Source organism: Fistularia commersonii, chromosome 35 (assembly GCF_037954325.1).
Source record: "Fistularia commersonii isolate RoL2024-O1a breed Wild chromosome 35, RoL_Fcom_v1.0, whole genome shotgun sequence".
In the NCBI taxonomy this organism is placed as follows: domain Eukaryota; kingdom Metazoa; phylum Chordata; class Actinopteri; order Syngnathiformes; family Fistulariidae; genus Fistularia; species Fistularia commersonii.
In genome coordinates, this window is record NC_141318.1 from 431,413 (window position 1) to 442,500 (window position 11,088).

An 11,088-nucleotide genomic window follows, 5' to 3' on the forward strand; every position below is an offset into this window, starting at 1 on the left:
GGGAAACGACGTCAATACAATTGTCTTGTATTGACGATCGATTCCACTTTTATCAAAGGGATTGGATCGATGATGTCACGGCTCTCGTCTCTCTCAACCAATCAGATTTTAGTTTCTTCTTTAGTTCCTCCGATCGACGCTGCCGGAAATCGATCCATTAAACATTTTGGCCGAGAGAAGATCGGGTTTATTGATCTGATGTTTTCAAATCTCCCTAATTGGAAAAAAGAAGATCAAAGACTTTCAACATCCACAAAATTTATTGGAAGAAATAAATAACCAGGCCGTCGTCCAATCAGAAGCTCCGGATGCTGGTCATCCCGCCCCCTTCTCCTCCTCCTCCTCCTCCTTCCTGCGCTCGCGGCCAAACTCCACCACCAGCGGTTTCCCTAGCAACCGGTATCCATGGACCAAGTGCAGGGCTCTCTGGGCTGTCTCCGGGTCTGCCAGGGACACACACACACACACACACACACACTGTCAGCTTCCTCCTGGTCCTCCTGGTCCTCCTGCTGAAGGTGCATCACCTTCCAGGGTGATGAAGGCCTGGCCCCGCAGGCGTCCCGTCAGCAGGCGGTAGAGGGGGGGGGGGGCCGCCGGCGGCCTGGAAGCGTGAGAAGAGCGCCACCAGCTGGGCCGGAGAAGCACGCCGACTCAGGTTCTTCACACACAGGACCTGGGGGGACGTCAGAGGAGAACATCTGCTGAAGGTTTGAGACCAGAGGGAGATGAAGGAGGAACAAACAGATGGCGAGATGATGGATGGACGGATGGATGGATGGATGGAGTCTCTATGTGGAGGCTCCTGTTGTTCCTCCGATCTTCTTCCTGTGGAGCTGCTGACCTTGGATGGTTCTCCTGGCTGGTAGTTCCTGAACCTGGGGATGCTCCTGATCCCCTGGTCCGACTCTCGGTTCCCCAGGATCTCGTCCTCGCTGGGCTCCTGGACGCCCCCCCGCAGCGTCAGCGGCCCCAGCTCCGCCCCGGCGCCCCCCCGCAGCCTGCCGATGGGCTGGTCCAGGTCCACCTCGGCGGGTGCGAGGGGGCGGGGCCGGGTCGCGGCCGTCGCCGGGCGGGACTCCGGCTCCCCGCCGGGCTCGTCCGATCGGCTATCGTCCGCCGGCGAGCTCTGCGATTGGTGGTCGTCGCCGGCGGGGGGGCTGCGCGGCGGGCCGGGGACGAGCCCCCCCTCTCTGAGGACGTCTCTGTACAGGGCGTCCAGGGGGTCGGAGGTCGGCGCCCCCCGCCGGCCCTCCGGCGTCTCCTCATCTGGAAGCACAGGGAGGTCATTCGGAGAGTGTCCACCAGGGGGCGCTCTGGTGACCCGGGTTCCGGTCCTGAGGAGCGGGTCCAGGTTCTCACCGCGGTGGTAGAGCGCGGCGAGGAACCCCTGCCGCTCGCTCCCCTGGAACAGCGAGCGTTCGATCTCCATCTCCTTGCGCGTGAGCGGGCGGCTGGCGGAGAAGCGCTGCGGGCGGGCCAGAAGCTCCGCCCTCTCCGCCATCTTGTCCCGGATGGCCTGCAGACGCTGCTGCTTCACGCCGGGCGCCGCCGACACGCCGTGGCCCTGACGGGGGCGAGAGGTGATCGGACGGTCGCTATCAGTGATCCATACGCGGAATTATGGATCTGCGGCGGCGTTCCTCCCACCTGCTCGCCCGCCGCCGCGCCGTCCCTGCTCCGCCACAGCTGGACCTCGGCGTCGCTGAGGCCGAACTCGCGCAGCTCGGCCAGCTCGCGCTCGCCGTCCTGCAGCGCCGTGAACTGGGAGAGGCTGCGCACGCCGGCCGCCTGCTCGCCGAAGGGCCGGTAGAGCGCCGCCGGGGCGAAGCACTGCCTCTTGGCCACGCAGCTGGCCGGAGGACGGATCAATAATCCATAATCAATCAACGCTGACATTTTCAGTCTCGTAAACGCGCACGTGAATACGACAATCGCCCGGCGCAGCGATGAATAATGTAGGCGTGGCTGGCGACCCTCACCGCTGCAGGTCGGCGTCGGTGTCCAGCTGGCGCAGCAGGAGGCCCTGGAGCTGCCGCTGGCCCTCCGTCTCCTGCTCCTCCAGCAGGGGCCCCTCCTCCAGGGGCCGCCGGGTCACCCTGGGGGGGCAGATTCACCCTCATTACGCCCTCCGTCTCACAGAATCCAAGCTCGTGACGGATGCGTTTTAATCGCCCGTCGCTACGGCAACTGGTCAAATTTCCTGCCCTCGGGTGTGTGTGTGTGTGTGTGTGTGTGTGTGTGTGTGTGTGTGTGTGTGAGGCCCATTCTTCTCCCGCCAAGCCCAAGAGTCCTCGGGCAGAGGAGGCTGCAGACAAGGTCCATTTGTCCCTGGTTTCAAACCGAGGCGTGAAAGAGCCAAGGCGCCGTTGAGGTCGGGGGTCGACTAAAGGTCAACTCAAAGGTCTTCATTGTTTCAGGATCTCCTTGAAGATCCGTGCACTTTGCACGGTGCACTACGCCGGCTGCCACGCTGTTACCGTGACTGTACTTGTGCAGCAGAGTGTCAAAGACTGTCCTTGCGGTCGGATCGGCTCTGCAGCAGAACACGGATGAAGACGGAAACCGGTGCTGCTGATGAGCTGCTGTTTGATGACGGGCTTCATTATCATGAAAATATAGGAGGACCTTCTCCTCTGGGCGGCTCCTGTCAGGGGAAACACAGCCAATCACCCGCCTCCATCTAACCCTCTGTTGAGCTCTTCCTCTCCATCCATAAAGCTGGTGCTCTTGTGTTCTTCTTGACCTCTCCATCCATGTCCAAACCAACTCAGAGTGACTTGATCTCCAGAACATCCAACATGATCTGTCTCTGCTGATCCTCCACATCTCCACGTCTGCCTCCTCCAGCCTCGTCCTCAGTGTCTCCAAAGCTGCTCGGACCTCCGTCTCCTCCACACTGGACCGCTGACCCTCTACATAAAACCCTCCACCTGCTTTATCTCCACTCACTGCAGCCTCGTCAGAATATAGGAAGATAAATTGACCTAAAAAGGGCTTTCATAATACAGAAGAGGTTTCTATAAAAAAAAGAGCTGTTATTTTGTGAAGCGGCTTTATTTCTATTGTTATGTCGTCCCGGGGACATGTATTATTTCTATTTTGGGAATTCTTAGTCAGATGTTTTTAAAGAACCTGTGTTGAAGAGCCTCTTGGAGTCCAGCGTTATAAATAAACATTATTTTGCTTATATCAGTGAATATTGTCGGATGGTTGAAAGATATAAGGTGTCTAGTAGAAGAAGCATCTGCAGGCTCCTCGTCAAAGGAAGTCCATGTATGGTCATCTAAGTTTTGACTTGTCTCCTAAAAACTGAGCGGTTCGACAAGATTAAGCTACGGGATGTCTTTTGCTGCATACAAACCGTCAGGACAATTTTGAGTACTTTGAAAAGCTCATCATTCGCTGTTTTCAGTCGTACTTCTGACCGGCAGAGCGGCTAACGCTAAAGCAGTGGCTGCTCTCGTTTACGCTTAGCGGCTAAGCGCTAAGCTAAAGGCTAAGCTAGCGGACATCCGACGCGCTACGGGGACGGGTTGGCGGCCAGAACCGGGAGTCGGCTGGAGGGGAACGGCGGGCCGGGTTCGGTTAAGCCCACGGGATGATGAAGGCGTGAAGCGCTCGGCTGGACAGCAAATTATAAGAACACAATATTCGGCTAGCTTGTGAGAAGCTAACGCTAGCTCGGGGTGTGCGTATCTCCATGACAACAGCGGCGGATGGAGAAGGAGCGGCCGATCGACACAAATTATTTACGGACGTTACATTATTATTTTTTCACGCTTTCACCGGCGTTGGGTGACATCGGCGATAAAAAGCGGTCGAAAGCGATGTTTTTAAACGCCGTACATTTGCGATGGGTGACAGAAAGTTGTGTTTACCTTCGCATGTTTCCGGGATTCGCTTTAACTTCCGGTGCCGCGGTGCTTTCTGGGAAATGTAGTCCACGACCCCCCCCGCTAGGCGACGGAGCGGCCGCTTCGGCGTTCGGTGCGGCGCGTCCGCCGCGCTCCCCGCGCCTCGGATCGTGAGACGGGAACGGAACCGTGCGTGTTCCGCGCACCGCGTCGCCCACGCCGCTTAAAGAGGAACGGACGGTCGCGTCTCGCTGCGCCTTCCATTGTGCAAAAACAAACCTCCTCCTCCACCACCACGCCCTGCTTCTTGCAGAGGGTGTGGTCCCGGGTTCGTCCAGAACCTCCACCACCAGGCGTCATGTTTATAATGCTGCAAAGCCTGACTGATCCCCCCGTGCGCGCACACACACACTCACTCACACACACACCGCCCCCCCCAGCCCGAGTGTCCTCAATTAGCCTCCCTGGTGACGTCAGTAAGGTGACATGGGTGCTTCTCTGCAGCACCGCCGGCCGCCAAGGTGTGTGTGTGTGTGTGCGTGGGGGGGGTGGGGGTTGCAGGGCAGCTCGAACCGCAATATGCACGACCGTGCGGGGGGTGAGCGGGGAGAGTTGGTGGGGGGGCGGAACCGGATCCCGGTGCTCCCGGTGCTCCCGGTGCACCGGAGCTCCGGCTGCTCCGCAGGGCTGCGCAGCTCCTGACTGACAGCGGGATGAGGGGTGGGGACGCAGGGTGGGGTCATGAGCAGGGAGAGGCGGAGGAGGGACGGGCGGAGAGAGAGAGCCCAGCCCTGAACGCGCACGGCGACGACACGCCGAGAGAGCGAGGAGGGAAGGAAGGAGCGCCTCGGAGACACCGGCCGCGTCTTTGCACCGCGGCAGCGACGGGACGCCTCGACGCCGCGGGCATGAACTGAGGAGCCGCGGAGGAGGTGACCGCGCTCCCGGACCCCCCCCCCCCCCCGCCCTCCGCCGGAGCTGCGCCCGGCCGCCGCCCTCCCGCTCCGCCCTCCGCCCTCCGCCGCACCTCCGCCGGCCGCGATGCACACGGAGACCCGCAGCAGGAAAGTAAGTGGCCGCCATTGGCCCCGCACGGAGGGGGGGGAGGGGGGACAGCCTCTACCTGTGCGCGCTGCCGAGCGGACGCGCGCACACGCACTTGACATTGCCAGCTCAGCGCGTGCGTGCGTGCGTACGCGCGCGGTGAATGTCAGCGTCTCGGCTGACGGCGGAGCGCGTCCCCGCGAACGACCGGCGGCTTTTATTCTGCAATTAGTGCGGGAGTTTCGCCCCCCCTCACGCACACGCACACACACGCACACCCCAGCCAGGTTAGCCTGGCTCAGGTTTAAATGCGAGCTGCGGGAGGGGGTGGGGGGGCAGTGGGGGGGCAGGAGAGGAAGCGGAAGGCGAGGCTGCAGCTCGCAGGACACCATCTTAGCTTTTAAAGGGCCAGCAGCCCCCCCCCCCCCCCCCCCCCCCCCGCACAGGTGCACCGTCCTCAGGTGCCCCCCACCCCTCCCACCCCTGCGACGTGTGCGCGTCAACATGCGTGCACGGGTAACAGTAGAGTCAATAAAATCTGGAGTGTGTGTATATGTGTGTGTGTGTGTGTGTGTTGCAGGTCTGCTGTGTTTGGTTTGAAGCTCTGCAGGGCTGAGATGGTTTGGTTGATCCTCAATGGAGGACCTGGAGGTTCACAGGTGTGAAGGATGGAGGTGAACCTTCTCCAGATGATCACGTGCGATTATGTTAGCTTAGCGTTAGCTTAGCACCACACAAGGGTGGACGTTCATCCTTGGGTCCGGCCCCAGACCTGAGCCTTCTAGAATCCCTCTAGGAGCGAGCAGGCGTGACCTTTGACCTGCATCCATTGGCAGGTGTGTGTGCGGCGGCGCTCTTTCTCCTGGTCGGTGTTTTTCTTCCTCCTCCGTCACCTGACGTTCTGCGTCCTGACAAAGAGCAGGAGAAGCGGCGGTGAAGCAAACATCAGCTGGTCCTCCAACCAACACCGGCTGAACACATCAGAAGGCTTTGACCTTTAGCAAGGCAAAGGTTCAGACCCCTCAGGTCCCAGTACTCCCAGTACTCCCAGTACTTCCAGTACTCCCAGTACTCCCAGTACTCCCAGTACTTCCAGTACTCCCAGTACTCCCAGTACTCCCAGTACACGTCCCCGGCGGTGGCGTTGACACCACCAGACCTCCATCTGTTCGCCACCAGCTTCAAACCTGACGTCCAGGCGATGCCCAAATATGGCGGTCCTGCAGACGGGACCACTGAGGAGAACCGATCATTGGAGCGCACCATCAGAGCCGAGTGGCGTGTGAATGACAGGCTGAACGGTTCGGCCAATGAGCGGTGCCGGTCCAGAGTGACCCCGCCTCCGGCGCCGGGTGATGAATGAATGAATGAAAGTGTGACTGGTTTAACTTTGAAAGCCGCTGCCGCTCTGACTTCCTGCTTCCGGGTCTTTCTGCTCGGCCTCCTTCCCGGGTTTTATTCCCAGTTGCACAAACTCCCGGGTGTCTGAGGTGGCGGGTCAGCGCTCGGGCGCCGCCGCCGCCGCAACAGCCAATCAATACCCGCTGCTCTCCATCCCATAACGAGGAAATTATGAGCCTCTTTGCTTTGTTTCTGAATTAGCGTGATCAGAGAAGTGTTTTGGGCGGGTTCTGCCCCCCCGAGCCCGACGGCGCCGCAGTCGTCATTGGCGCCAGGAGCCGGATCTGCCCGCAGGAAGTTCGGTTAAACATTAATCAGAAGGGGGGCATTAAAACCCCAGAGGAGGCTAATGTCCTCCTGCAGCTAGCACGCCACGACCGGGCGCGCCAGCGCGGAACGCCGGCTAGCCACCTTATGCTAACGCCCGGAAGGAACGCGCTGAGAAGCGAAGAAAGCGTGTTTCCGGGAGGTTCCACGCCGCTGCCGGGTCAGAAGGTGACCCCGACGGTGACCCCGAGAACTGGGCCACGCCGGAGGGATGACATCCCCGGACGTCACCGGGACATCTGATGGAGGCCCGTCCTGCTGGAGCCGAGCAGCTTCCTCTCCAGATGGTGTTTGGGGGAGCGACGTCGCACCGGCGGTGCGGATTGTGCAGAGCTCGATGCTAAGCTACGCTAAAGGCCATGCGGTCACCTATGCTTCTGGAAAGGCCCGTTCCGACCCCCGACGTTCCCTGGATCCGTGTTCCCACAGCCACCCTGTCAAGCTCGATGTTCTCGGCATGTATGGATGCTACGGTTGGATGTTCTCAGGGTTCCTCGCGTCTCCTCTTCCCAGGGTCTGATGTTCCTCCAGCCCAGAGGTCACCGCCTCTCATCGCCCAACCTTCTGCTCTCAGGATGTTGTTTTTCCCAGGGTTCCCTCAGTCCTGTGTTCCCCAGTCCACACTCACTGTTCACTCACTGCTCTAGATGTTCCTCAGCTGGAGGACATGGACTCCCTGAGATCTTCTCCAGATGGTCCTCTGGGACGATCCTATAACATTGAGAGCCACGCTCTCATTTTGAACAGATGAGATGATGGATGGATGGATGGATGATGGATGGATGATGGATGGATGATGGATGGATGATGGATGGATGATGGATGGATGAGTATGTGCTGCTGTTCTTTCTGCAGAGGCTCTCCATGGGTTCCTCTCAGCTGATGTGAGGATGCAGACGTCCTCCGCCTCCTCAACCACCTCCAGCCCCCCGGGGTGGGGGTGTGGGTGGGTTTCAGACATGTGACTCTTCCACTCAATGAAGGTCTTTTTAGCTAAAAGTGGAACGACCCACAGCGGCGTGGAGAACCTTGTGACCGGAGAACCCGCCGCGACCCCCCGGAGGCTCCGCCTCCCCGAGAGGCTCCGCCCACCTGACCACACCGGCCTATCAGCAGATGCGGCGCTCGCCTCCGCCCGTGGAAGTGGCGAGGGGTCCGGGGTTCTCCTGATGACCCACGCCTCGCTCCCATTGGTCTGAAGCCGGTCTCCATGGTTACGGCCGCCATGATTGCGAGAGCCTTCTGTTCCCCTTGTGGGGAACCTGCATGCAGGTGGGACGAGGCTGGTGGTGACCAGGTTCCCCCTGCATGTGTGTGTGTGTGTGTGTGTGTGTGTGTGTGTGTGTGTGTCTGTCTGTGTGTGTGTGTGTGTGTGTGTGGATGGGGGGGGTCAGCTATCAATCACGGTCACCTGTCAATCAAAGACAGCTGACAATTCAATGTCATTCAGTGAACCTGAGGACTGCTTTTGGTTTGGGCTGGTGGACAATCGAGTGTGTGTGTGTGTGTGTGTGTGTGTGTGTGTGTGTGTGTGTGTGTGTGTGTGTGTCCTCCGACCTAGTTCAGTGTTTCCACCTGGAAATCCGTTTCCCTCTGTTGTAGCTGGAAGTGGGGTCGTGTGATGACGCTGTGGAAACGGTGTCATGGCGACGCAACTGAGCATGCTCAGTGGTGTGACTGCGCGTGTGTGCACATGAGTGTGCACGTGTGTGTATGTGTGTGATGCTTGGATCAGCTGGGATGTGCACATGCACAAGTGCAGGGTCAGTTGTACATTCGTTGGCATTTGAAGCAAAGGGTCCTTAAAACAATATCTGTGTGTGTGTGTGTGTGTGTGTGTGTGTGTGCGGGTGCGTGTGCACGTGTGTTTGTTTGTGTGTGCGTGCATTTGTTTGGCCTCTTTGGGTGTCAACAAAAATGTAAATTTGCATATTGTAAAAGTCATAACATGTCAGGGCGAAGACTTGATGTAACATAACCTGAGGTGTGTGTGCACGTGTGCACGTGTGCACGTGTGCATGTGTGCCTGCCTGCGTGCGTGCGTGTGTGTGTGTGTGTGTATGTGTGCGTGTGAAAGAGACACAGAGCTTGATGATGTCAGACAGCAGGTAATGATTAAATGTCAAACAGGATTTGATCAGAGCGCCGAGAAGGTGCACGTCGCGTTCAAGTACCCTCCCACACACACACACACACACACACACACACACACACACACACAGCCGCCTGGTTGGTTGTGTGAGTGACGGGTGTCTAACGGGTCTCCAACATCTGGACGCTCGCTGTGGATCCTGAACGTTCTGCGGCGGCAGAACTTCCTCTTCATCCTCACATTGCTGCGTCGTTTCCATGGTGACGGCCCGGCTCCATCGTCTGAAGCGTTAATTCGAGGTGTCGGAAAGTGGCCGTCCTCCTCTTCCTCGCCGTGCACATGCGTGACGATGAGGACGCCATGTGACCGGTCGCCCTTGGCGACGGCGTGGAGAATCGCGGACGCCGCCGCGACCCGGAGAGAGGCGGAGCCTGGCTTCCCACGGACACGGAGGGGGGCTGTGATGCCGCCGCCGTCCTCCAGGGGGTCGGAGGAGCCAATGATCTTCCAGGATCCTGTGTGATCTAAACATCTAATGCTAGGGGCCACGTGCACGCTCACGATGCTTTCATGTGAAGTCCTGCGTCTGAAAGACAAAGAAAGATAACATGTGTCCATTAGTTGCCATGGTGACATCAGAAAGGCCATATTGGGTTCCTGTCCAAGGGTCTCTCTGCAGGCTCCGCCCACTTTCAGTCGACCCCGCCCACTCCTCGCTGGCCCCGCCCCCTTTCCCGTTCCCACAAAAAGGGACGTCGGGGAAATGGGGCGATTCTCCGGCCACAGGTGGAGAAACGTCTCGCCTGATTGGATTACCGGCTGCTTGTGTGTGTGTGTGTGTGTGTGTGTGTGTGTGTGTGTGTGTGTGTGGAGATGAATGAGGCTTGGGCACGAAGTAAATGTCACATCAGCGCTTCCGACCTCACACCTCCTCCATGGAAGAGCATTTTGTGGCTAGTTGTTGTCGCTGTTGCAGGCTAACTGCAGTACCAATGCTAACAGGAAATGACATGGGGGGGGGGGGTCATGAAGCTAACAGCTAACTCCCTTGCTAACTGAAAACAGCTGTGCTCAGCGCTCATGACAGCGCTGTGCTAGCTAAATGTTTACATTCACTAAAATAATAGCTTTAGCTAACAGACCACTGAGCTTAACTGAAACAGTGTGAGTTAGCTAATTGTAGCAGCATGCTAACAGATCTATTGTTTTCCGAAAGCAGACTGTAAATGTTAACTGAAACAGTTGGCTTTAGCTAATTGTAACAGGGGCCAGTTACCTTTAGCGCTGCACACACACACACACACACATACACAAACACACACACACACACACACAGCTAGCATAAACACAAGCTTAGGGAAATGTAGCCGCATGCTAACAGGGGCTTAGCAGCGCCACAGGCTGAGAGGGCAGGTCATGTGATCAGGGGGGCGGAGCTTTAAAGGCCATTTGAGGAACGAGTGACCGCAGCAGTGTGTGTGTGTGTGTGTGTGTGTGTGTGTGTGTGTGTGTGTGGGGTGGAGGAGGTGCAGTGCATGTTTTCTTCTCTCTCTATCCTTCTCCCCCCCAGGCTTCCTTCTATTTTTAACCTCCATTTAAGAGTTAAATACAAAATGCAGTCACTCACTTCTTTATTTCTTTTCCTTTTCTTCATGTGTTTTTTCTCGCTGTTCTGTAATCAACCCCCCCCGCACACACACACACACACACACACACACACACACACACCCCGCTCACGACCAGTTTACTACGATGGCGGCGGCACCTCGCACGACCTCGGCTCACTTCCTGTCGGCGGAGGCATCCCGTTGCCGTGGAGACGGCGGTGGGGAAGTAGACGGATCTGCATAACGTTGGGGTTCCAGGAGTCGGTTTGAGGAGAACGTCTGCGGAGAGAGAGAACCGGACTAAAAATAACCTGGAACAGCTGATCCTCCGGGCTGAAGGTTCTAGCTCGGGTTCTCCAGGTTCTCCATGTTCTCCTGCAGGTTCACTGAAGACCTTGGTTGTCGGTACGTGTGAATGAGAGGGTGAATGGCTGGATGATTGACAGCTGGTGCATCCAGGTCTGGGGGGGGAGACGTGACCTCCACGCTCGGCGGGTCTACTGGTCCTGCATGGAGAAGCAGCAGATGAACGGCTGATTCAGGTGTGGCTCTGAGGACCAGATCACACCTTCACATCTAAACAGAGGAGGGGGTTCTAAAATCACAGGTCGGAGAACCCTGAGGAACCACTGTGACGTAGCCTGTCGGCTAACGGGTGTGTTCTCGCCAGATGTTCTAGCTGTGGTTCTCCATCCTGGATGGGGTGGAGAGGTGGAGGTTCTCCATCCTGGGCAGGGTGAAGTGGAGGTCATGGCGCCCG

At 58.1% G+C, this 11,088-nt stretch overlaps 2 protein-coding genes across 2 annotated transcripts in view; one reads left to right on the plus strand and one right to left on the minus strand.

Moving 5' to 3' along the window:
• Window positions 1-241: 241 nt before the first annotated feature.
• rbm41 (RNA binding motif protein 41) lies at window positions 242-4,015 on the minus strand. The gene is given in 8 exon segments (XM_086142299.1): window positions 242-443; window positions 528-583; window positions 585-676; window positions 845-1,269; window positions 1,363-1,567; window positions 1,651-1,852; window positions 1,983-2,099; window positions 3,882-4,015. Coding segments are annotated over 8 exon segments (1,233 nt in total). The 5' UTR covers window positions 3,890-4,015; the 3' UTR covers window positions 242-315.
• An 806-nt stretch (window positions 4,016-4,821) lies between these two features.
• Window positions 4,822-11,088, plus strand: part of klf8 (Kruppel like factor 8) — a 35,419-nt gene continuing 29,152 nt past the window's right edge. The window contains exon 1 of the mRNA XM_086142300.1: window positions 4,822-4,925. Within this exon, the coding sequence (XP_085998426.1) occupies window positions 4,899-4,925 (27 nt within the window). The 5' untranslated portion in view covers window positions 4,822-4,898. The remainder of the gene's footprint in view (window positions 4,926-11,088) is intronic.